Source organism: Pecten maximus, chromosome 6 (assembly GCF_902652985.1).
Source record: "Pecten maximus chromosome 6, xPecMax1.1, whole genome shotgun sequence".
Classification (NCBI taxonomy): domain Eukaryota; kingdom Metazoa; phylum Mollusca; class Bivalvia; order Pectinida; family Pectinidae; genus Pecten; species Pecten maximus.
The window spans coordinates 13,330,774-13,358,715 of NC_047020.1; the positions used below are offsets into that span (position 1 = coordinate 13,330,774).

At 35.7% G+C, this 27,942-nt stretch overlaps 1 protein-coding gene across 1 annotated transcript in view; it reads left to right on the plus strand.

Annotated features, from left to right (window-relative positions):
- The window catches only part of LOC117329012 (ubiquitin carboxyl-terminal hydrolase-like), a 78,179-nt gene extending 50,591 nt beyond the window's left edge, over positions 1–27,588 (plus strand). The window contains exons 8-9 of the mRNA XM_033886692.1: positions 6,096–6,154; positions 25,525–27,588. Of these exons, the coding sequence (XP_033742583.1) occupies positions 6,096–6,154; positions 25,525–25,611 (146 nt within the window). The 3' untranslated portion in view covers positions 25,612–27,588. The remainder of the gene's footprint in view (positions 1–6,095; positions 6,155–25,524) is intronic.
- The last annotated feature ends 354 nt before the right edge of the window (positions 27,589–27,942 follow it).

Sequence of the window (27,942 nt, forward strand, 5' to 3'; positions counted from 1 at the left end):
ATTAATTCGTTATGCATTTCAAGCATTTATTTGGAGACTTTATTTTCAACAAGATTTGAAAGATAATTGAGAGACACTGACCATCTTTCTGCTCAAGTTACAGGTAAGTGCTTCTGTTTGGTGTCGTTCGCGAATACAGTTGCAGGTCACGTGGTGTACAGATATAGTGTAGAAGATACAGGTGTGTCACCGTGAACACCTGAGGTTAGAGTGAATGCGAGTGTGACGAAGCACGTTCTTTTTATAGCAGCGGCGGCTTGGTTGTATCCACGCATAACAAAAAAGAAAAATGTCTGCCCGTCCTTAGATACGACACTACCATAACTGGGGATTGTCTCGGAAACGATTTTTGGAAATCTGTACAGGTATTTTTTTTTTTAATTTCAATTGGATGCTTTTTAACTTGCACTGTCAGCTTTAAGTTAAAACCCTGAAATGAAAGACCCGCTATGTACCATGTATGTTTTTTACGTAAATTAGAAGACCCGGTTTTTACAACTTCCCAACAGTCCGTGTTTTTGCGGTTTTTGTTTACATTAGTTTAAAACCTGAAATAAAAAGACACGTTCTTATCATCAGTCCATGATTTTATGATTCTTACGTAATTTAAAAACCTGAAACAAAAGACCCTAGTAAAAAAAAGCCATGTACCGTTATAAAAACAGAGCTCATTGCAACACAGGTAAACACCCGGGGCTATGGCCTGGCAGCAGTCGCTATGACTACGCACAGTGTCAAGTGATAGTCTGTACAGCTGTCGACACGACACGGGTGACTTGCCCCGACATTTTTCTCTCCACATGGTGAAAAAATTCATCCGGATTATTGCGGGAAATTTACTAATGAAAAGTACGTTCAGTTCCCAAAATATGGTTCTGGAATCGGAATCCGAATTTCCGGACTGGTGAGTACAAATAACGTTACGGAAATCCGTTCCCATGCATTTCTGTCCGGACTGTGAGTTTTCCGGAATATCGGCGTCCGGATTATTGCAGGTCCACTGTATATAGTCGATGAAACAAAACCTAGCAATTGGTGGAGGCATGTAGGTGGTAAACCAGTAACAATTAAACTAACAACTGCACCTACTTGTTACCTTGTTAATACAATTGATGGATAATTATAAACATTGATCGACATATTACATCTGACCGAATTTTATAAAAATAGAACATTTCATGTTTTGTGTACCTGTTTTCTGGCCGAATTTCCATTTGGTTATTGGCCTGTTTATCAGGTCCTTGAAAGATCGAGGGCTATGGAAGAGTGTCCTCTATCTGGGTCATTACCACAGCCATTATTCTAATCCCTGGATATGGGACACAGATCTGTCAGCTGTTAAGTTTCAAATAGGAGAGAAATAGTGTGTGGCTTAAATTCAGAGTATGTGCCTTATTTTTTTGCTTTTTATAATGTTAGATGTATGACAAAAAAAATCGGGCAAAAAATTAATTGTGGAACTGGAAATGACTTATTTCTGACCTTACATGATAGAGCCCAGCTAGTTCAGCTTACTTTACAAGAAAAAAGACTGGAAAAGAAAAAAGCCAAAATATTATCAAATGGCTGTCAGGTGACCAATTATTAACTTGGATATATGTAGGTCCCACTTGCTTTCAAATGATTAAGAAGGAAACGAGAAAAGATCAGTCCTACATACACCTAAATTCTGGGATCTGTTTTTTACATTAAATTGTTTGAGATATTGCAAATTTATAATTAAACATTTTGCTGTGACTGCTGTAAATGAGATCCACAACCATTGATTGTAACTACCTGTAGTTAGAATCTATCCTCATTAACATCTAATTTGATGTTCTATTTGTCTCAGCCTTGTGTCCCCAAGATAATTTTGTCTCTATGGTCAGGTGTGTGTCAGAGTTGCAGATAGTAGTGGCACGATATATGTGGATGATACATGATTATTTTGAGCATTCCTGAGAATGGGACAGATGTGTTCTACTTTGTGCTAATGTTAGTAATCTGAGGCCAGTACAACAAGTATTTTCACTTCCTGCTTTAGATAATGTAGGTCAAAATTACCATGTGCATATGAAGTATTCAATTTCTTTTCTCCAACAAATCTACATGTAGTTGTAAAATATGTTCAGTATGAATGAAAATTAATTTTTTGACTAAGAGAAATATACAGTTTTTAGTTCACCTGGCTCAAAGGGACTATGAGCTTTATATGCCTGGGTCGGCGTTTGTTAATATTTGCTTCAAATCGCTATTAGTCAAAAAGTCCTGTATGGATTTGAACCAAATTTGATCAGAAAGATCCTTGGGGGGGAAAAGGAAACAAATTCTGCATAAATGGTGGCAGTTACAACCCTGGGGCTGAGGGGCAGGCCCCAATAGAAGTATGTCCTTTTATGGCCACTTGGACCCTGGGGTCCTCCCCACCCCTAGGGGTTTAGATTCTTGGTCATATTTTTGAAACTGTTAAGATTCCCCATCTATAACCCTTTATTGTTATTGGGCATAAATTGATTAACATGTATTAAAAGGCTCTGGGGTCTTTCCCCCACCCCTAAGGACTTTCCAGTAGTTTCTTGGTTATATTTTTGAAACTGTTGAGATCCCCATAACAATATACGGCATCGTTTGGCATCAAGAGATCAACACAATCCTGATGTAAAAATAGGCCCAAGGGTCCTTCCCCACCCATAGGACTTATCAGTTGTTTCTTGGTTATATATTTGAAATTGTTGAGTTCTCCTCCCCATAACCATATTGCATAATGTGTTGGGCATCAAGAGATAAACACAATCCTGATGTAAAAATAGGCCCAGAGGTGACTTTCCCCACCCCAAGGCATTTAGTTTCTTTAAACACAATCATGTTGTTAGAACGATCCCTGGGGTCTTTTCACACCCCTAGGCAGTCTGGACTTTGTTTCTGGGTTATATCTTTAAAGCAGTGAGATCCCCACCCAATAACCATATATATATATAACATTGTTGGACAACAACAGTCAGATAAAGCTGTTAACAAATTGATTATGAAAATTATTTTGACGTTTGTCAAATCCCACAAGGTGAGCAATACAGGCCCCCTGTGCCTCTCATTAAAAATTTGCTAGGAGTGTTTGATAAGGTGTCTTGTCAGTCCTTCCAGTGTAAACTTGTTTATCTGGAGATCTACATCTAATCATATATATGTTTGCCGGGGAAAAAAAAAATACATGTATACTACTATTTTTGCGAAAGTTGTTTCCCTTTTTTTCAACTGTTCTATTAGAAATTTGGCATGTATTATAGTCATGACAAAAAGTATGTAGTCTTATGAAGTTAAGAAGTCTGATTAAGTAAGTGTTGATTTTGATTATCTCATCTCTGTTATAAACCATGTGATTTGTATCGGTAGCAGTGTTCATTAAAAATGCCCAATTCTGAAAAATAAACTACATGTTTTAGATATGTAAACAATAGCCAGTTAACCCTACATATTACCTATATTAAAGTATATATATTTGGAATCTATATAACATTTGTAATTTTTAAATACAGCTCAGGGTATCGTTTCACAAAGCTTCGTAACTTACGAAATTTGCGTAAGTCACATTTACGAATTACTAAGCGTTTCACAAAAACTTCGTAAGTTACGCAAAAACCTTGCGTAACTTTACGCCATATCAACCCTGTCGTAACTTACGAAAACAATTTAAAATCGTGCGCAGGCATGCCCTTTTGAACAGAAAATGACGTCGTACTCATTTACAAATTAGCTTAAGAGAACGAATATGCCTTGCGAGGTGGAAACCGGGTTTTGAAAGTCGAGGAGGGATGCCGGCAAAATACACATTGTCATGAAACTAATTGTACGCATATTCGCAGACTGTGCCAACATATGGTCTATTTTAAGAACATTATGTATGTCTTTGAGCATTGAGCAAAATCTGTGAAAATTGCGTCGTTACTGTTTGTTTTAACGCATGATAAACAATTAGAATTGGAATCTTATAGGAAAAATGATCTTCTCTCAATAATACGGTTGTTTTGATAGAACAAATTAAAGTTCATAGTCTGTGTACGTGACCCGGGAATAGGACCGGCGTACAATTTTCACCCCAGAAGTGTCGTCCTTTTTTACCTCCAAGTTAGAGAGTGGTATATTTTTACCGGGAGAGCGTACGATTTTGACGTAAGATACGAAAAAAGTTACGAACACCTTTGTGAAACGCACTTACGAAATTCGTAAGTTTTGCATAACTTTTTGTAAGTATTTACGAATGTTCGTAAGTTACGAAGCTTTGTGAAACGATACCCTGAAGGATAAGTAAACTTATTTTTTCTGTGTTTTTTTAGACCTGTGAATACCATGGTAACCACTTCAAAAAACCTTTAAAATTGCAAAATATCATGATGTTTGACCCAAAATGACACAATTCTCCACACATTCTTTTTCTGAAACCTATTTAAAATTAAATATATCTATCCTAAAGTCAGAATTAATCTTTTTTTGACATATGTTGTACATGAAGTTTTTTCTGCAATCTTGCATTTACATGGTGAGTAAGATTATTTTTGTATCACACAGCTTGTATAACAAAAAAAAATCAAAACTTAAATTTATTTCCTGGTATCACTTCAACTAAAATGTCTGCCTTTTCCATGGAAACTGACTGAAAGATATATATTTATCAAAGGAAACATCTTCAAACCATTTCAATTTTTTTTTTTTTCAAAACGAAAGCTTTTAATCTTACGTTGTCAGCTTTAATGTTGAAGTGAAACCAGTAAATAAATTTGTGTTTTTGCTTTTTTTTTTAGCCCACCATCATCAGATGGTGGGCTATTCAAATCACCCTGCGTCCGTGGTCCATGGTCCGTCCGTCCGTCCCTCCGTCCGTAAACAATTCTTGTTATTGCTAATCCTCAGAAAGTACTGAAGGGATCTTTCTCAAATTTCATATGTAGGTTCCCCTTGGTGCCTAGTTATGCATATTGCATTTTGAGACCAATCGGAAAACAACATGGCCGACAGGCAGCCATCTCGGATTTTGACAATTGAAGTTTGTTATCGCTATTTCTCAGAAAGTACTAAAGGGATCTTTCTCAAATTTCATATGTAGGTTCCCCTTGGTGCCTAGTTATGCATATTGCATTTTGAGACCAATCGGAAAGCAACATGGCCGACAGCCAGCCATCTTGGATTTTGACAATTGAGGTTTGTTATCACTATTTCTCAGAAAGTACTGAAGGGATCTTTCTGAAATTTCATTTGTAGGTTCCCTTGGTCCTAGTTATTCATATTGCTTTTTGAGACCAATCGGAAAACAACATGGCCGACAGGCAGCCATCTTGGATTTTGACAATTGAAGTTTGTATTTCTCAGAAAGTACTGAAGGGATCTTTCTCAAATTTCATATGTAAGGTTCCCCTTGGTGCCTTAGAAAGTTATGCATATTGCATTTTGAGACCAATCAAAAAACAACATGGCCGACAGGCAGCCATCTTGGATTTTGACAATTGAAGTTTGTTATCACTATTTCTCAGTAAGTAGTGAAGGGATCGTTCTCTATTTTCATATGTAGGTTCCCCTTGGTGCCTTGTTATGCATATTGCATTTCGAAACCAATCGGAAAACAACATGGCCGACAGGCAGCCATCTTGGATTTTGACAATTGAAGTTTGTTATCGCTATTTCTCAGAAAGTACTAAAGGGATCTTTCTCAAATTTCATATATTGGTTCCCCTTGTTTGAAAAGTACTTGAGAGATGTTTCTCAATTTGCACAGATTAGTAAGAGGAAGGGAAAATAGAGAAAAGATCAATCTGACATGGAACCTATCAAGATCATTCAATGGTGGGCGCCAAGATCCCTCTGGGATTTCTTGTTTTGTTATACAAGCTGTTTGATAAAAAGAATAATCTTACTTGCCATGTAAATGCAATATGGAACTTATTAAAGTGGTTTAATAGATTCTATGTGACATTAACACCTACCAGTACCTGGATGTATGATACTATATATAAATTAAATAGGTACAAACAGGCAGTATAATAAAGATATTTCACTGTCATTTCTCCAGTTTATGCATCAATAAATAATTTAAACTTTATATATTTTTTTATGTTTTTTTTTTATAGATGGAAGAAGTGAAGGGCCAATTTTACATGGAAAAACCTCAGATGAAACACTGCTACAGGTAAGTCATGTTACTATCAGGATGCTACACACAAGATAGTTACAGGTAAGTCATGTTACTATCAGGATACTACACACAAGATAGTTACAGGTAAGTCATATTACTATCAGGATACTACACACAAGATAGTTACAGGTAAGTCATGTTACTATCAGGATACTACACACAAGATAGTTACAGGTAAGTCATATGTTACTACCAGGATACTACACACAAGATAGTTACAGGTAAGTCATGTTACTATCAGGATACTACACACAAGATAGTTACAGGTAAGTCATGTTACTACCAGGATACTACACACAAGATAGTTACAGGTAAGTCATATGTTACTACCAGGATACTACACACAAGATAGTTACAGGTAAGTCATGTTACTATCAGGATACTACACACAAGATAGTTACAGGTAAGTCATGTTACTACCAGGATACTACACACAAGATAGTTACAGGTAAGTCATGTTACTATCAGGATACTACACACAAGATAGTTACAGGTAAGTCATGTTACTACCAGGATACTACACAAGATAGTTACAGGTAAGTCATGTTACTACCAGGATACTACACACAAGGTAGTTACAGGTAAGTCATGTTACTATCAGGATACTACACACAAGGTAGTTACAGGTAAGTCATGTTACTACCAGGATACTACACACAAGATAGTTACAGGTAAGTCATGTTACTATCAGGATACTACACACAAGGTAGTTACAGGTAAGTCATGTTACTATCAGGATACTACACACAAGATAGTTACAGGTAAGTCATATGTTATTACCAGGATACTACACACAAGATAGTTACAGGTAAGTCATGTTACTACCAGGATACTACACACAAGATAGTTACAGGTAAGTCATGTTACTACCAGGATACTACACACAAGATAGTTACAGGTAAGTCATGTTACTATCAGGATACTACACAAGATAGTTACAGGTAAGTCATGTTACTACCAGGATACTACACACAAGATAGTTACAGGTAAGTCATGTTACTATCAGGATACTACACACAAGATAGTTACAGGTAAGTCATGTTACTATCAGGATACTACACACAAGATAGTTACAGGTAAGTCATGTTACTATCAGGATACTACACACAAGATAGTTACAGGTAAGTCATATTACTATCAGGATACTACACACAAGATAGTTACAGGTAAGTCATGTTACTATCAGGATACTACACACAAGATAGTTACAGGTAAGTCATGTTACTATCAGGATGTTACTACCAGGATACTACACACAAGATAGTTACAGGTAAGTCATGTTACTCAATGTATTGCCTGCAATAGTTACCTATTACAGTGGTAGAGATGCCTCAATATATCTCACTTTTTCATTTAGATCTATTGTTAAAAAACAATTCTATTGTAACATTGCAGATATTATGATTCAGGGACTCGGTTAATTAGGGATGTTGGATATAATTGGACTATTAAAGTTTTGAGTTTAGCCTTTTTCGGTTTGAACAGCACTTGTGTTATTAACGATATAGCCATTTCTGAAGCTACAATTAGTCAGCTACAAGGCCTGTAGCTTTATAGGTGCCTCAATAGATTAAGCTCAAGTAGTTATAGTACATGGTACCAAAGTCTTATCAGGTGTTACAAAACAAAAATGTGTCCCCCGAGAGTCCGAACGCTGGCAGTCAGCTAGAATCAACAGCTTCTAGTACTGTTCACAGTTGCGATAAAAAAATACATCATCAGGTCAGTGTTTGGATCATTTTCACCATTAAAAGTACGTAAATCTTTTGTACATAGATTTTGGTATTGGCATTTAATTGTACAACTAAGATTTCCTTTACACACGGGACCAGGAAGCCATCATGACCATCCCAGTTGCTAGACTTTTATGTTTCTCCAGGCAAAGTCACGTATGACCTCATCATATATTCAATTGACTTTCTGACCCATAATACACAAAAGAGGCAATTCAGTTCAATTTAACATTTTGGAAAGAAAGGTAGTTAAAAGTAATGTAGTTTTGATGCAGTTATGTACAAGAAAAGGAACCTTTTAACCTAGGCCTGTTTGTGTTCAAAATGGATATATCTTAGTAAAGGGCAGAATTTTATATATTTCCTGTCTTGCTTTCTGTGACTTACAAAACCTTAAAAACAATGCATATCAAACAAAATTGTGTTATTTTTTAAGATAAAACCTTTAAGTTCAAAATTACTCATGAAATCACAATATTATTTGGTAAAGTTACTGTTTCACTAACATTATAGAAAGTTTTTCAGTAATTCTAAAATAATTCAGTTTTAGAAAAAAACAACCTTATATTGTTTTATGATAAGAGTTAACTCCCTTCCATTAGTCATTTTACAGTAATTTTGAAATAATTCAGTTTTAGGGAAAAAATTCATTATATTGTTTATGATAAGAGTTAACTCCCTTCCATTATCAATGTGCAGGTTACTATGTACTTACTAACCTCAGATGATACACAACTGCCCTGAGATATCTATCAAAATCATATTACGCACTAAACAAACATACAAACTCAAATAAACTTTATCATTTGTCATTAAATCAAGAACAGGACATATTGCATGAGAATGACAACACTTAATTGATTCTTTTTATCATAAGCATTGGTTAATTATCAGCGACCTTTTCAAGGTCAAACAGCTCAAGTTTAAATGAAGTACAAGGATGAAGTTCAGGTTTTGAAGATTAAATTCAAATCAGAGTGATAGAATGTCCATCCAGTGGTATCCAAGGTCATAATGTAGATTTTAACTCTATATTTAGTAAGTAAATAACAAGACTTATGGGCTAGCTATATTAACAATGACCTCATGGAGGATAACATTGTCCAATATAGACAGAATGACAACTGAACTTTGATATATCAGCAATGTTAAAATGATAGTGTATCTTTAGTGACAATGAAAACTATAGGCGTTCAAAGCTTGAAGGTATTATTGATACATTTGTGATATATATCAGCAATGTTAAGTTTATAAAATGATAATGTATCTTCAGTGACAGTGAAAACTATACATGTTCAAAGCTAAGGTATTATTGATACAACATGATTAAATCGTATGCAGATTAATAAGCAAATAAATGAAAAAAGTTCTCGATGGGTGTACACTTGAATGTCAGAAACACTTGAACAGGTTGTACCAGCCACAGGCTGCCAGGAAATGAAATTTCTTCAGCTCCTTGAATTTAATCTGTAAAACAAAAGATATATTTTCGTAGGATAAGATCACAGTTCCTTTAAGTTTTAATTTCTTACTAATTGAATTTCATTAGCACTTAATTAACTCAGTTGTGAGAGCTTCATTCTACTACAGTGGTTATTATGAGTGTTGAAATCTATAGTTTCTGATCAGAAAACAACAAAATTAAGTTGCAGATCATTAAGTGTAGAAAGTAGATTAAATCCAGAATGGTATCACTTGGGGCTGTCTCCAATGAAGTGATGGATCGGACTCGTACTAACCCCAAGACTGCTAATTGTCCAGAATCCAACATCTTAAATATGTACAGTACTTCAATTTCATAAAAACTTATCGTTTTGATGTTTCAAATTAATTACCCCGGTGAGGAGGACTATTATTCGATAAGTAGAATTAATGTTTTGGATAAGTTAGGATTTCCACTCAATGCCCTGCTAAATGTGCAATTATGATGCAGCATAACACTCAAAAAATGATATCCATCACTTTTTGCTTACGTAACTTCTGTTCAGAGTCTTCAAATGTCATGCTTGAATGATTAAGAATTTTATCATTTTATGGTTTTCCAAAGTGTAAAAGAATGTGGTTAAATAAACATCAAAGAGAGTTGGAATTCTACAGTCATCAACAAGCATGATCATCTACGTATGTACGCCAACACGGAAAAACCCAACTTTTCAGGTTCCAGCAGAGTTGTCTATAACATTCTCTCGTGCATGTTTTTTGGCTGATTTTGTGATTATGATCTCTGAGTCATTCCAGCTAAGAAGTGTACTTGATACAGAATGCTATACACTTGCCAGAATCCAGATACTTACCCCATATCTATGTCATTATTTACCACGTTTGTTTCCAATTATGAGGTCCATTTGGTACAAGTAATGTTTAGTCAGATTCTTGTATAAGTCAGAATTTTCATTGTATAGTAGGATTAGTAAAACCAAATTTTTTCATCTTTTCAATTTGTTTTTATTTTTTGTGTAACTTTGACCAAAGTTATAATCATTTGTATCTTACAAATGTTTTTTTTTTTTATAAAACTTAATTCCATTGTAATTGAATTGAAAGAGGGAACTCTCAGTTGTCAGAAAAGAAGGATAACCAGGCTTTACTATGATATGTACTATAAGTATGAGAAATATCTTACAGAAACTTCCTCAACTTCACTTATGCCAATAATGGTCAGAGAGATATTCTTTTCTTCACCAAACCCTGGAAAAGCCTGTCATTATAGACACAATAGTTTTTACCTGTCTTGCAGACTTCACTACAGGTACCTTTTAATTAAAGATGATGTCAGGAGACCCATGTTTAAATTGGTATATGCCATTTTACTATAAATAGCAATCTTTTTAAAAATATTGAAGTCTTACCTGAGTTGCAGACTTGCCTCTTAATTAAAGTTGTTGTGTGACTGAACTTTTCAAATGCAAGGTGGAATCTTATCTTTGAGACTCTTCTGATTAATTTGGTGCGTGATAATCATCTCTTGGACAAAAATACACCTTTAATTGATGCTGACTTAATGTTAGTGCAATTGAAATTTGAGTTTGTTTTAATCATTCCAGGGCTTATAACCCAAGTTTAATTTTCTAGAAAATGACAGGGCAACTGTATATCACCATTAGGTGTTAAAGAATAAAAGAGTAAATAGTGTTTACAGGACATAAAACTGTACCAAACCAATCATCCTAGACCTTATAGTGTTAACAGGACATAAAACTGTACCAAACCAATCATCCTAGACCTTATAGTGTTAACAGGACATAAAACTGTACCAAACCAATCATCCTATACCTTATAGTGTTAACAGGACATAAAACTGTACCAAACCAATCATCCTAGACCTTATAGTGTTAACAGGACATAAAACTGTACCAAACCAATCATCCTAGACCTTATAGTGTTAACAGGACATAAAACTGTACCAAACCAATCATCCTAGACCTTATAGTGTTAACAGGACATAAAACTGTACCAAACCAGTCATCCTAGACCTTATAGTGTTAACAGGACATAAAACTATACCAAACCAATCATCCTAGACCTTATAGTGTTAACAGGACATAAAACTGTACCAAACCAGTCATCCTAGACCTTATAGTGTTAACAGGACATAAAACTGTACCAAACCAGTCATCCTAGACCTTATAGTGTTAACAGGACATAAAACTATACCAAACCAATCATCCTAGACCTTATAGTGTTAACAGGACATAAAACTGTACCAAACCAGTCATCCTAGACCTTATAGTGTTAACAGGACATAAAACTGTACCAAACCAGTCATCCTAGACCTTATAGTGTTAACAGGACATAAAACTATACCAAACCAATTGTCCTAGACCTTATAGTGTTAACAGGACATAAAACTGTACCAAACCAATCATCCTAGACCTTATAGTGTTAACAGGACATAAAACTGTACCAAACCAGTCATCCTAGACCTTATAGTGTTAACAGGACATAAAACTGTACCAAACCAGTCATCCTAGACCTTATAGTGTTAACAGGACATAAAACTGTACCAAACCAGTCATCCTAGACCTTATAGTGTTAACAGGACATAAAACTGTACCAAACCAATCATCCTAGACCTTATAGTGTTAACAGGACATAAAACTGTACCAAACCAGTCATCCTAGACCTTATAGTGTTAACAGGACATAAAACTATACCAAACCAATCATCCTAGACCTTATAGTGTTAACAGGACATAAAACTGTAACAAACCAATCATCCTAGACCTTATAGTGTTAACAGGACATAAAACTATACCAAACCAATCATCCTAGACCTTATAGTGTTAACAGGACATAAAACTGTACCAAACCAATCATCCTAGACCTTATAGTGTTAACAGGACATAAAACTGTACCAATCATCCTAGACCTTATAGTGTTAACAGGACATAAAACTGTACCAAACCAATCATCCTAGACCTTATAGTGTTAACAGGACATAAAACTGTACCAAACCAATCATCCTAGACCTTATAGTGTTAACAGGACATAAAACTATACCAAACCAATCATCCTAGACCTTATAGTGTTAACAGGACATAAAACTGTACCAATTAAACCAGTCATCCTAGACCTTATAGTGTTAACAGGACATAAAACTGTACCAAACCAGTCATCCTAGACCTTATAGTGTTAACAGGACATAAAACTGTACCAAACCAGTCATCCTAGACCTTAAAGTGTTAACAGGACATAAAACTGTACCAAACCAGTCATCCTAGACCTTATAGTGTTAACAGGACATAAAACTGTACCAAACCAGTCATCCTAGACCTTATAGTGTTAACAGGACATAAAACTGTACCAAACCAGTCATCCTAGACCTTATAGTGTTAACAGGACATAAAACTGTACCAAACCAGTCATCCTAGATCTGATAGTGTTAACAGGACATAAAACTGTACCAAACCAGTCATCCTAGACCTTATAGTGTTAACAGGACATAAAACTGTACCAAACAAATCATCCTAGACCTTATAGTGTTAACAGGACATAAAACTGTACCAAACCAGTCATCCTAGACCTTATAGTGTTAACAGGACATAAAACTGTACCAAACCAGTCATCCTAGACCTTATAGTGTTAACAGGACATAAAACTGTACCAAACCAGTCATCCTAGACCTTATAGTGTTAACAGGACATAAAACTGTACCAAACCAGTCATCCTAGATCTGATAGTGTTAACAGGACTTAAAACAGTACCAAACCAGTCATCCTAGACCTTATAGTGTTAACACTCACTCAGGACATAAAACTGTACCAAACCAATCATCCTAGACCTTATAGTGTTAACAGGACATAAAACTGTACCAAACCAGTCATCCTAGACCTTATAGTGTTTACAGGACATAAAACTGTACCAAACCAATCATCCTAGACCTTATAGTGTTAACAGGACATAAAACTATACCAAACCAGTCATCCTAGACCTTATAGTGTTTACAGGACATAAAACTGTACCAAACCAATCATCCTAGACCTTATAGTGTTAACAGGACATCAAACTGTACCAAACCAGTCATCCTAGACCTTATAGTGTTAACAGGACATAAAACTGTACCAATCATCCTAGACCTTATAGTGTTAACAGGACATAAAACTGTACCAAACCAATCATCCTAGACCTTATAGTGTTAACAGGACATAAAACTGTACCAAACCAATCATCCTAGACCTTATAGTGTTAACAGGACATAAAACTGTAACAAACCAATCATCCTAGACCTTATAGTGTTAACAGGACATAAAACTATACCAAACCAATCATCCTAGACCTTATAGTGTTAACAGGACATAAAACTGTACCAAACCAATCATCCTAGACCTTATAGTGTTAACAGGACATAAAACTGTACCAATCATCCTAGACCTTATAGTGTTAACAGGACATAAAACTGTACCAAACCAATCATCCTAGACCTTATAGTGTTAACAGGACATAAAACTGTACCAAACCAATCATCCTAGACCTTATAGTGTTAACAGGACATAAAACTATACCAAACCAATCATCCTAGACCTTATAGTGTTAACAGGACATAAAACTGTACCAATTAAACCAGTCATCCTAGACCTTATAGTGTTAACAGGACATAAAACTGTACCAAACCAGTCATCCTAGACCTTATAGTGTTAACAGGACATAAAACTGTACCAAACCAGTCATCCTAGACCTTAAAGTGTTAACAGGACATAAAACTGTACCAAACCAGTCATCCTAGACCTTATAGTGTTAACAGGACATAAAACTGTACCAAACCAGTCATCCTAGACCTTATAGTGTTAACAGGACATAAAACTGTACCAAACCAGTCATCCTAGACCTTATAGTGTTAACAGGACATAAAACTGTACCAAACCAGTCATCCTAGATCTGATAGTGTTAACAGGACATAAAACTGTACCAAACCAGTCATCCTAGACCTTATAGTGTTAACAGGACATAAAACTGTACCAAACAAATCATCCTAGACCTTATAGTGTTAACAGGACATAAAACTGTACCAAACCAGTCATCCTAGACCTTATAGTGTTAACAGGACATAAAACTGTACCAAACCAGTCATCCTAGACCTTATAGTGTTAACAGGACATAAAACTGTACCAAACCAGTCATCCTAGACCTTATAGTGTTAACAGGACATAAAACTGTACCAAACCAGTCATCCTAGATCTGATAGTGTTAACAGGACTTAAAACAGTACCAAACCAGTCATCCTAGACCTTATAGTGTTAACACTCACTCAGGACATAAAACTGTACCAAACCAATCATCCTAGACCTTATAGTGTTAACAGGACATAAAACTGTACCAAACCAGTCATCCTAGACCTTATAGTGTTTACAGGACATAAAACTGTACCAAACCAATCATCCTAGACCTTATAGTGTTAACAGGACATAAAACTATACCAAACCAGTCATCCTAGACCTTATAGTGTTTACAGGACATAAAACTGTACCAAACCAATCATCCTAGACCTTATAGTGTTAACAGGACATCAAACTGTACCAAACCAGTCATCCTAGACCTTATAGTGTTAACAGGACATAAAACTGTACCAATCATCCTAGACCTTATAGTGTTAACAGGACATAAAACTGTACCAAACCAATCATCCTAGACCTTATAGTGTTAACAGGACATAAAACTGTACCAAACCAATCATCCTAGACCTTATAGTGTTAACAGGACATAAAACTGTACCAAACCAATCATCCTAGACCTTATAGTGTTAACAGGACATAAAACTGTACCAAACCAATCATCCTAGACCTTATAGTGTTAACAGGACATAAAACTATACCAAACCAATCATCCTAGACCTTATAGCGTTAACACTCACTCAGGACATAAAACTATACCAAACCAGTCATCCTAGACCTTATAGTGTTAACAGGACATAAAACTATACCAAACCAATTGTCCTAGACCTTATAGTGTTAACAGGACATAAAACTGTACCAAACCAGTCATCCTAGACCTTATAGTGTTAACAGGACATAAAACTGTACCAAACCAGTCATCCTAGACCTTATAGTGTTAACAGGACATAAAACTGTACCAAACCAATCATCCTAGACCTTATAGTGTTAACAGGACATAAAACTGTACCAAACCAGTCATCCTAGACCTTATAGTGTTAACAGGACATAAAACTGTACCAAATGAATTGTCCTAGAGCTGCATTGTCTGTTTTCACCACACTGTTCTGTTGTCATATTTGTTTCAGGAATATGGAAAATTAAGAATTTTAAATGCTGTCTGATAACTATCACCTGGTGATGTGGCATTCATACGTATATATTAACAACACAATTTACAAGCAAATTTTAATATTGACCGCTTATGAAGCTTTAAAACTGAATTGAACTGTAGTGATTTTCATACATGGTAATGTGATTTATTTATTTTAATTATTTGATATATAAGACTAGAACATGGATTACATTGAGGTAATCTCCCCTTCTCTCACTTCCTTAGCTTTCCAACTAATCATCAGATGACCATTCTCCACCCACTACAGAATAACTGGTCGATGGTCAGGTCTCTGTCCCTACCTTCAGATTGTTTATATACATCGCCCCTCCTTGCATATTGCGGTCAATTAGTTAATTTTTCTGACCTTTTGTAGGTGTTCTTGCATAGTTAGATGGTCATTCCTAACAAAACCCACTCAGTTCATCCACATTCCAATCTTTGAGGTGAAATATGATCATCTCAAACATCTGTCAGTACGAATAAGTATCACAACATCAACTCCTTCACTTGATTAGGTTTTGATAGAAGACTGGTCAAGGTTTAGTGTCAAAGATCCTATTACACTTGTCCACTTGTGATGTCAAAAGATGAGTACATGATATCTGATGAACTCTTCAATTCATAAGTTCATTAAATGACACCATGATATGAAAACATCCCAGCTTCTATACTTCATTGTACATTTGTAGTATATTTCAAACTGAGTGAATAAAGTGTGATGTCTAGTGGAAGAAATAGGCTACTTTAGCTATATAGGTCATACAGTATAACACTATCACTGATATGTTCTATGTTTCAGTGACTTAATAAGCACAATCAATCATGTCCTTTTCAACTTAATCAAGAGATAAGAATAAAATCAACAAGTCAAATAAGCTACACTTTATAAAAAAGATTTCTAATTGCACCCCAAGTCCAAAATTATGTTGTCAATCAATTTATCAAATGCTTATAAGAATATATTTTGTGGGAGGGGGGACCCATTTTTGGTTGGGTTACAAATTGAATTAAATCTTTCCCATATATAAACACTTGTCCAAATTACATGAGGAACAAGTCCATTACGTTGTAAAAAATCAATTTATGATTTTGATTGTTTTTTTCATATTGCAAAAATTTCAATGTGATGACCATATATGATCTCTTTTTAAAACAGAATAGAGGAACCAAATATTGAGTTCATGAAGCACTTCTGTAAGAGAAGCTGGCGTGAGTGTCATCCATTGATGTATTATTCGGCTGCGAGCTTTACTCAGCAGTACGGTGAAATATTGGATTTAACGGTGAAATATTGGATTTAACGTCTGAATTTTAGTGAGAAGATTATGGAAGTTAGTCTATAAATAGTAAAGGATTTCATTATAGCCAGGTCTGTGCAATATTCCAGGATACATATCTGTAGTAAAAATAGATCTGGCTAAGCTTTTAAAAGGGCGGACTAGAGGAATGTGATGGATCAGTGAGACGTCTCAAAAGGACAGGAAATTCTTAAGTGTTTGTCCAATGTTTTCTGATCTATACTTGAATGTACAGGCATGCATATTGCATGGACTTTGGTCATATATCATTGCATGATACTTTTTGCATGCCTTGGGGAATTACCTAGGACATAATAGCCAGACTTTCATTGGGTGATAAATTAAATAGAACCAGTAAAGAGATAAAAGCTGGCTGTGTCTGCCTTTTTTTTTTCTTTTTTTTTTAACATTTTTACCTTAATCTCATTTTGTAGTTAGATATCAACGATTGCTAACAGTCTATATTATTTTATAAAATGTGACCAGATCATGAACACTGATTTGTATATATTGTAATTAGCAACTTCATGCAGTTCTTTTTATCTCAAAAAACCCCCACCAATGTCCAGTATTGTTCTGTAAAAAGGCTATGTCACAATCCTACAATAAACCAACCCTTCCTTTGATCAAACATTGTGTCAGCGCCGCAGGGATAAATGTTAGAGAATAGATGCTGGTAGTAGAAATAAGAATAATATCTCCACTTAGATATATATCTATGTTTCTGGAGTAGATATTGTTTACTTGAAATATATAATAATGGGGTTTTGATGTTTTTCACTAATATGATGTGTTTGTCCAATGAATAGGTCTGATTCAACATGTACCAGCCATCCACCGACTTTGTTACAAATGTTATTGTTAAGAATGTACTTTGATTAGTTTGTAAGACCACAGAGAGCAAGTACATTAAGTATGTTTGTACCTTTAACACTGGGTTCTCACAGATAACAAAAGTCGGTGAACTATTCTAAACAGCTAATATAACCTGAAGCTATTTATAAAACCTACTGTAGTGTTAAAACAAATTCTGGAAAAACCAGGATCTTGTACGTCGCATTATTTTGTCCATACATTCAATCTGAATTCAAATTTACATACATCTGGTTCCAACTGTACAACTGCCTTGAAATCACATTTAAATCAAGGTAATTTATGTTATCAAATCTTTGACCAGGCTATCAGTATTACATAATTTGTAAGCCAGAGAGATCTGCTGATGACAAGGACCCCCTGACAACCAGGGATTCCTTTGTCCCAGACCCTGGGAACCAGCAGGCCTTGACGGAGCTGTGGTTTCTATTTCCTGTTCCAAACCACAAATATGCTGTTTATACCGACTACATATCAAACTTTGGCCAAATGTTCAAAACAATCTCAAGGTGAACCAGTTCTTTAAGAACTCTCTGGGGGGTAGTTTAAAGCCAAATAATTTCACCTAATTATAGTAACCCAGAAATCCATTAACGTAAAATTCCTCAATTAAATGATTTTATCTGACAGACAGTGATCCTTCAACAATTATGTACTGAAATTTTCTTGTGAATCGTATATGACTTAGGTCTATGATCAGAAATATGAGAAAGTACCCGAGTTGTTTCTTTTGTTTGCTCATGCAAAAGTAATTCATCTTTGAAATTATTATACCTGACATATAGATAGGATTTCAGTTGAAAGAGACTGCTGTACGACTGACTTGGTAAGTAATGCCATATATATACATATAATGAGGACAATTGAGTCAATGGACTGAGTGTAATACATAAACTACCCAGGTGGAAATGTCACATTTCATACCCCATAAAGTTCAGCGCATTCAAGCCTGAATCTGTGTAAACTTTCTGGACGTCAGAGATGAATTAGTGCATGCATGGCAGCTACAACAGAACTAAAATACTTTTTACATGTCTAACAATGTGGCTAGACTGCACTGATATATATTACTGTACTTTGTTAATGAGCGTACTTTAAAAGTTCATGTGAAAAGCATGTTTGTTGTGTAACAGGTACTCGCACACACAGACATGCCTTGTTTCTATATTGTGTTCCACTTAATATCACTTGTTTCTTTGTGTTTGTTTTGCTTGTCATTTTAAATTCCATTATTCAAGGCTTAAATTTATTTCATTTAAAACATGAACTTGGATTTTATGGTCTTGTCTTGGTACAATTTATATTAACAAATATGTAGATCAAATGTCAATTTCAAGTGTGAGGGTAGATCGGTTGTTTTTCATTGGGTATGGATACCGATAGGTATGCTGGGTATAGTCAAATAAAATATCAAAATAAAGAAGGAGAAGGTCAACATAATTAAACAACCTCTCATTGGTGATACTTGTTATTGAAATTCTTAATGTATTTATTTTGTTTTCTAGCTAGTATTATCATATCCAATAACTCGTTGTCATTTCAAAAACAGTACATGAAATAAAACACAACTGAAAGACAAGGTTTTCTGTAACAACAGTGTCTATTCTATACACTATTGCGGTATTTGAACTACTCCGGGGGACACAATTTGTTCAGCATTGTGCGCCATATTTATATCAAATACAGGGAGTGGTGAAATAGTAATCAGCATAGTATCTACAGAAATGACCTAGGTCACCTTCAAAATTGTTGTAGAGCCAAGTGAGCGATACAGGCCCAATGGGCCTCTTGTTATAATAAATACAGAGAGTGTGAGATCCAGTCGGTGCAGAAAGCGTTAGTTGAGTTCTGTGACACCCAGTTGATGGATTCCACAAGAAATACAAGAATCTGGCCATAGTAGTAGATAAAACAGTTGTTAGAGATGACCAAACAATGTCTTGCTGGGTAGTTCATTTATAATGAATTAAGTGTTGACTAGTTTTAACACTGCCGCATGTCATTCATCTATTGAAGCTGAACTTCCCAGTGACACTGCGGCAAATCGTTCATCTATTGAAGCTGAACTTCCCAGTGACACTGCGGCAAGTCGTTCATCTATTGAAACTGAACTTCCCAGTGACACTGCGGCATGTCGTTCATCTATTGAAGCTGAACTTCCCAGTGACACTGCGGCAAGTCGTTCATCTATTGAAACTGAACTTCCCAGTGACACTGCGGCAAGTCGTTCATCTATTGAAGCTGAACTTCCCAGTGACACTGCGGCATGTCGTTCATCTATTGAAGCTGAACTTCCCAGTGACACTGCGGCAAGTCGTTCATCTATTGAAGCTGAACTTCCCAGTGACACTGCGGCATGTCGTTCATCTATTGAAGCTGAACTTCCCAGTGACACTGCGGCAAGTCGTTCATCTATTGAAGCTGAACTTCCCAGTGACACTGCGGCATGTCGTTCATCTATTGAAGCTGTACTTCCCAGTGACACTGCGGCATGTCGTTCATCTATTGAAGCTGAACTTCCCAGTGACACTGCGGCAAGTCGTTCATCTATTGAAGCTGTACTTCCCAGTGACACTGCGGCATGTTGTTCATCTATTGAAGCTGAACTTCCCAGTGACACTGGGGCAAGTCGTTCATCTATTGAAGCTGAACTTCCCAGTGACACTGTGGCAAGTCGTTCATCTATTGAAGCTGAACTTCCCAGTGACACTGCGGCATGTTGTTCATCTATTGAAGCTGTACTTCCCAGTGAGACGGTATTATGGTCATCTCCAACTATTGATTAATAACCGTTTTCTCAGGATGTGGAGGACACACATGAGTTTGATGATTTAAAAGTGATTCTTATCATACAGAATGTGTCATATCCTTATAATTTAATGTCTGTAAAGTTAGAGTTTATAACCCCCTGATGCCCAAATGATGTAGGTGAAACAAATTGCTAGGTTGCTTATAAATGTTCATATTTTTCAAATGCATACAATACAGTTTTCTTGCATTGATCAATATCAATATCCATGTAATCCTTTGATAGAATTGTTTGGATTGTTTTTCCTGCCTGAACATAAATAAGTTTTCAGTACATATATGCATGGAGCAACAAGGATGTCAGTTTTTGACGTTTCCCCTCTTCACAGAATTGTGGTGTCATTACAGTGTCATGGTGGTTGGATTTAAGCCTCTTGACAGTTTGTTGACAATTGATCCGATGAAACTCTCAAATAATTTAGTGCATAAATGTGGTGGATTTTGAGTTGGCAGATTACTGGGAATTTGTATTCATGCATAAAAGGATTAGTGATGTTAGTGACAAAAAGGAGAAAGGTGACCTAGAATTGAGCTGATAATGTATATAAACTTACCAGTCCTGACAAAAAAATTGTGTTTTTTTAAGTGTTGTTTCTTTTTCCACTTAGTTTCAATATAATTGACATCACGATTGAACTATGTATTAAGTAAATAATTCCCCCCTGTCATTATGACGTCACTATTGAACTGTATCATCTATGATGTCATAATTATACCCCCCGCAACGAAGTTAGGGGGGGTATACTGGAAGCACCTTGTCCGTCCGTCCGTCCATCCGTCACAAAATTTGTCCGGCTATGCATTCGCTCATTTCTTTATGGATTTCACTCAAATTTGGTATATAGTTAGAAGACCATATAAACTTGTGTCCCCTGTAGTGATTTTGCGATTTAGCCCTTTTTAACAGAGTTATGTCCCTTTTTCATACAAAATGTGTCATAATTTTGTCCGGCTATGCATTCACTTAGTTTTTGATGGATTTTCGAAAAAAAAACTTTTACAGAGTTATGCCCCTTTATGTAAAAAATTGTTACTAGCTTGTCCGGCTATGCATTTGCTTTGTTTTCAATGGATTTTCTTGAAACGTTTTACACAGTTGAAGCTAGGACTGCATGCACTTGTGCCTCCAGTAAATACTTTTTCCGAAAAAATGCTTTTTACATAGTTATGCCCCTTTATTTGAAAAATGGTTATAATTTTGTCCAGTTATGCATTTCCTCAGTTTTCACAAAATTGGTGTATAGTTAAAAGACCACAAGGATGGCATGAAGTTGTGTCTCCAGTAACGGCTTCTTCCGAAAAAACCCTTTTTACAGAGTTATGCCCCTTTATGTAAAAAATGGTTACTAGCTTGTCTGGCTATGCATTTGCTTTGTTTTCAATGGATTTTACTAAAATTTGGTATGTAGTTAGAGGACCCTATGAGGCTTAGCTCTTTGCAAATATTTTGCTGAATACCAGTTCTAATAGAGTTATGCTAGAGGACCCTATGAGGCTTAGCTCTATGCAAATATTTTGCTGAATACCAGTTCTAATAGAGTTATGCCCCTTTTTCTTTAAAAACGAGCAAAATTTTGTTCGGCTATGCATTCACTTGGTTCTTACCTAAACATAGAACATGTTTGATTTGGTTATAGTACCATAAATAGGCAGCTTCACAAAGTATCCAAACCAATCATGGAAAAGTAGGGGGTATACTTGTCACCCCCTCGGTGACAGCTCTAGTTCGTATCTATGTACATTATGTAAAACATCTGAAGAAGAAATTAAAGTGCTAATGTTTTACAACTTATCATGTTTTCCAGTCTTTTTATTTTTTCTATATTTTCTGGGCACAGAGATATAACATAATAACACATATGAAGAAGCGAGACAATTTTTTGACTCATGCCCTGACTGGGCCTCAAACTCACGATCTGAGGCACCAAATCGCCTAGCTAAAAATACCCACATCTTATACTGTTGCGCCACATTCACATTCTTAAAAAAGACTTTCAATGGTTGATGGTCGGTGCGATACCCTGATATGATCATAGTGACAAATCATCTTTAATTAGAGGATATGAATACCTGAATCACAATGTATAAACATACATGGATGCGAATTGTACCTACTATGAATAGAAATTTAAATCTTTACCTTCGGTTCACCAACACATAGTGCATATGATATCTTTATGATAAAGGTTTGAATTTCCTGTCATAGTTGTACTGTGATGAATATTTATTCATATCAATGTTTATAAGTATAAGTTAATGAATTTGTTTATTACACCCTTCAAAGGTTTTGTATTTGAACTGTCTTTGTAATGACACCTCCATAAAGAAGAAGCAGTTAATACAAAATGTATATCTAGTACTGTTTTCACCTTGTCCATCTACCTGTCGGTTCTGTTTGAGCAAACAGAGGGGCCGCGGTGGCCGAGTGGTTAAGGTGTCATGACACTTTAACACTAGCCCTCCACCTCCTGGTTGCGAGTTCGAAACCTACGTGGGGCAGTTGCCAGGTACTGACCGTAGGTCGGTGGTTTTTCTCCGGGTACTCCGTCTTTCCTCCACCTCCAAAACCTGGCATGTCCTTAAATGACCCTGGCTGTTAATAGGACGTTAAACAAAAACAAACCAAAACTGTTTGAGCAAACTCTAGATCTGTATTCATGATTGTGTTTTCACCAAGCATGTTCCAAGTGTCAAGGAATTGAGTTTTTGTGTCATTGGAGAACTAAGCCTTCATAAATATAAATAGAATTATTTAACACTGTAATGTTGTCTGCTGAAAGGCTGCAATACCATAATAGTACCATTGCTGAGGGTTTCAAGTTTGAGATTTGGAGTGCTTTCCAAAACTGTAAGGTAATAAATAAATAGAAAGCTTCTATAGTTTTTGAAGTCATATTTAGGATCATAATCTTTTAAAATTATAACCTTGGCCCCTACTGATTGTAAAAAACTGGTGATGTATCTGACTTGGAATAGTAACTAGACATATGATTTCTATTCCTCTACATAATTACTAGACATATGATTTCTATTCCTCTACATAATTACTAGACATATGATTTCTATTCCTCTACCAGTGAATCCGGGGGAACTACAGGTTTCCTCTCTTCTGGTTAAGCCTAAAGCTCTGATGCCTGGGCTTATGGTATTCTAGAGTGAAGGGCTACTAAGTTTGTTCAAATCAATGACCTTGACCTACATTTAAGGTCACAGGGATCAAATAGACTAAAATCTTTAAACAACTTCCTCACAAGAATCAAGAGTCAATCCCAGGGACCTAACATTGTAGCATGTTGTAAGTAAATGCATCAAAGTTTGTTAAAATGAAGGACCTTGACCTACATTCAATGAGTTCTTCTCGATAACCAAGAGACCCAGAGGCATTATGTTGGGCATCTTACATGCTGGGATTAAGAGCTATCTGATATGTGTAAATAAATGACCTTGGCTTATATCTAGAGTCACAGGTGCTTTGTGTGATGACATTTGGCCAGTGATATACTGTCACAAATGGCAGCCAACCTAGGGCATTGATATTCAAATGAATTACCTTAATAAATAGATGTTTCGATCACCTTTAACCCACTGTTCAGATTTATGGTAGGTGAGTGATACAGGCCCATTGGGTCTCTGGTTTTGTTGAGACCTTCACTCATGGTTTACCTTCTGTTCTCAGTTTCTAACTACTATTAAGTTAAACCTTCTCCTCATTATACCCCCGCAACGAAGTTAGGGGGGTATACTGGAATCAGATTGTCCGTCTGTCTGTAGACGCATTTTGTCCGGACAACTCCTCCTAAACCGATGGGCCAATTTCAATGAAACTTCACACACATATTAATGATCATGTGTAGATGTGCATGCCGCTTTCTTTTTCTCAAAATTATGGTTGCTATGGCAACTGGTCACTATAAACAGGTTTTCTGATAAGAACCATAACTTTAAGTTTGTCCGGACAACTCCTCCTAAACCGAAGGGCCGATTTCAGTGAAACTTCACACAAATATAGAGGACCATGTGTAGATGTGCATGCCACTTTCTTTTTCTCAAAATTATGGTTGCTATGGCAACTGGTCACTATAAACAGGTTTTCTGATAAGAACCATAACTTTAAGTTTGTCCGGACAACTCCTCCTAAACCGAAGGGCCAATTTCAATGAAACTTCACACAAATATAGAGGACCATGTGTAGATGTGCATGCCACTTTCTTTTTCTCAAAATGATGGTTGCTATGGCAACTGGTCACTATAAACAGGTTTTCTGATAAGAACCATAACTTTAAGTTTGTCCGGACAACTCCTCCTAAACCGAAGGGCCGATTTCAATGAAACTTCACACAAATATAGAGGACCATGTGTAGATGTGCATGCCACTTTCATTTTCTCAAAATGATGGTTGCTATAGCAACTGGTCACTGTAAACAGGTTTTCTGATAAGAACCATAACTTTAAGTTTGTCCAGACAACTCCTAAACCGAAGGGCCGATTTCAATGAAACTTCACACAAATATAGAGGACCATGTGTAGATGTGCATGCCACTTTCTTTTTCTCAAAATTATGGTTGCTATGGCAACTGGTCACTTTATTACTGGGTTATCTTAGTTGACCTCTAATTAACAGTTCCAATTCACCATTGACTCGTGTAGATTGCGGGGGTATTAGTCAGCCATCCTTGCGACAGTTCTAGTTTTAAATTATGCTTGATGATTTCCTGATTTTTACATACACTGTTTATAGACTCAAACCATTGGACATGTAGAGAGTTGTTATGTTGGTAAGAAATATCTGTTTTGGTAATATCCTTTTCTTTCAGGTTTTGTACTATATCAATCGTTGTTCATTCTTCAAGTGTACCAAATACAGTATATAAATTGTTTCATATTTTCAGGACACTGCCGATGTTGTCAAGAAGTTCATGGCACGTGACCCGAAAGAACTCAACTTCACTGTGATGGCCTTGACCAAAAAGGAATAAGGCGATGACCTGGAAGGCCACCTACATTGTAACATTCCTAGAAGGATAAATTTTCTGTTACATGGTTGTCCATCAATATTATGCTACGCTTCGTGTGAGCCATGCAAGTTCAATATACTGCCGTATTGTTCCTGTGTATGAGCACCATGTTCCTGGAGACTCAAGAACCATATATTGTCCAACGTTTCTTATAGTGCCATTGTGGTCAAAGATCTTAAATCTAAAACAAATCATATTTGATGCCAAAGCATTTTATATGTGTTTCTCAGTGTTGCTTACATTGCTTTGCGATGGTACAAAACTAAGATTTCTAATGAGGATAGCAGTGTCATATCCTTGATAAAAGCCAAATTTATGTTGAAAGGAAACCATTTCATCATTTCTTGAGTAGTAACAGAATGTCTCCTTCATTCTTCCAGTTATTATTTTTCTTGGTTTTCAGTAGCAGTATTACATAGTTCATAACTAAATCATTAATCTACCCAGATCATTACTCTACCCAGGTTCAGTATTGTATCTCAATTGTAGTGATTTAAAAACAATAATTGTATAACACTATTTCTACCACAATACCCTGTGTTATTCAACTCTCAGACCATCAGTTAATCATTACAGCTGTTGATTAACAATCTGTTTATACCACACGTGGTATAAACTCTGTACGCATTTTGATTGGCTAACGCGGTGAACTTTGACCCAAGCTGCAATTGTTATTGACGTCATCAATAATCTAATGACGTCACATCACCGGGTCCCGGACGTCACCGGTACACTTTATTTGCATACGCGAAATTATACTTGGCCACGTTTCCCTTTGATTCAAGCCGATATTATTGTGGTAGAAACAGGTCACTCAACTCGAAATTGTTGGATATGGAATATTTATTTCACACTCGTAAAAAGTTATTTTTTAAAAGTTGCAAAAAAAACACTCGCTAAAGCTCGTGTCTTTTGTAACTTTTAAAAAATAACTTACTCGTGTGAAATAATTCCATATCCAACAAACCTCTCGTTGTGTAACCTCTATTTATGACATGTGCAAGTAGACGATGCAGTGAATGCCACATGTATAATGTGGATTGATGGCCTATTGGTGCAAAATGAACTAACAGTGACAATCCCTTATATGGAATAACGGAGTTAACAGGAAAGTTAGGCAGTTAAAATGAGGCTTGTTAAGTTACTGTCTATGCTATGTTTAACACATAATAATTGAGGTAGACTCATTGTTTGGTGAAATGAGATATATTTTGTATTGTTTATTTTCTACCTTTTTCAAGTTCATTTGCTTTGCATTCTGTGAACTAAATAAAAGATATTTGTGTCAAAATATCTTGGTGTTTTTTTAAGTCTTTCACCAAGATTGGTTTGGGCATAAATAAACACAGCTGTTATAAAGAAGACCAATTAACCTAAACCAAACACATATTCATGCGAAATAAATGATTTCATTGAATAAGTTTAACTGCAGGCATCCGTCTGTACACCTGATGGGACACTGTTGTAATATGGCAGATACACAAAAAGATTATCAGATTATTAGTTGAAGGGGAATGAATATATATGTATCAACAGATTTCCATTTCCCTTATATTTATATCAATCTAACAAGACAGAAGTGGAATTTATCAGACAATGAATGTCGTTACTTGTGAAGACATGCATAATAATTAAGGCTGTGTGAACAAAGACAGTACAGACATCAAAAGGACCATCCATCAATATAATAGCCTGAAATGTTGTGTCATATTTCCATATTAAGACATATTTCTATCCTTAAATTAAAGAAAGGTTAAAGGTTATTTCCAGGCAGATCAACAGGATATTGAATGTGACAAATCACAAACTGTTCAAACTGTCAGTGTTAGCAGGTGCTGTGAAAATGACCTGCTGTTATAACACAACTGTTTCCAATCCATACCAGTACACTGTATATTAGTAGCAATTAGTATTGAAGTTGCTTTTTCTCTTTTCTTTTTTTTCTTCTTTTTTTTGTGGTTTTATCCAAAAAAAAATTTGAAGCAAAGTGGATATATTTTTCACAAAAAATAGTTACAAAAAATATTTTTCTCAGTTTTTCAATGTACCTGTATCTTATTCCCTTGAATTTTATTCAATTCTAAAAATTAACCAAATCATTCAAGGTATATTCTTATTTTTGATGTAGACTTCTATTATACAAAGTAAGATGATAATTGAGAAAGAAAAACCCAACAAAAGCACTATATGTGTAATAGGACACAAACAATAATCATTGCAGAGATGAACATTATATTTTAGAAATAAAGCTTTCTTGTTAATCCCTTTTATTTTTACAATAGACATCATTTA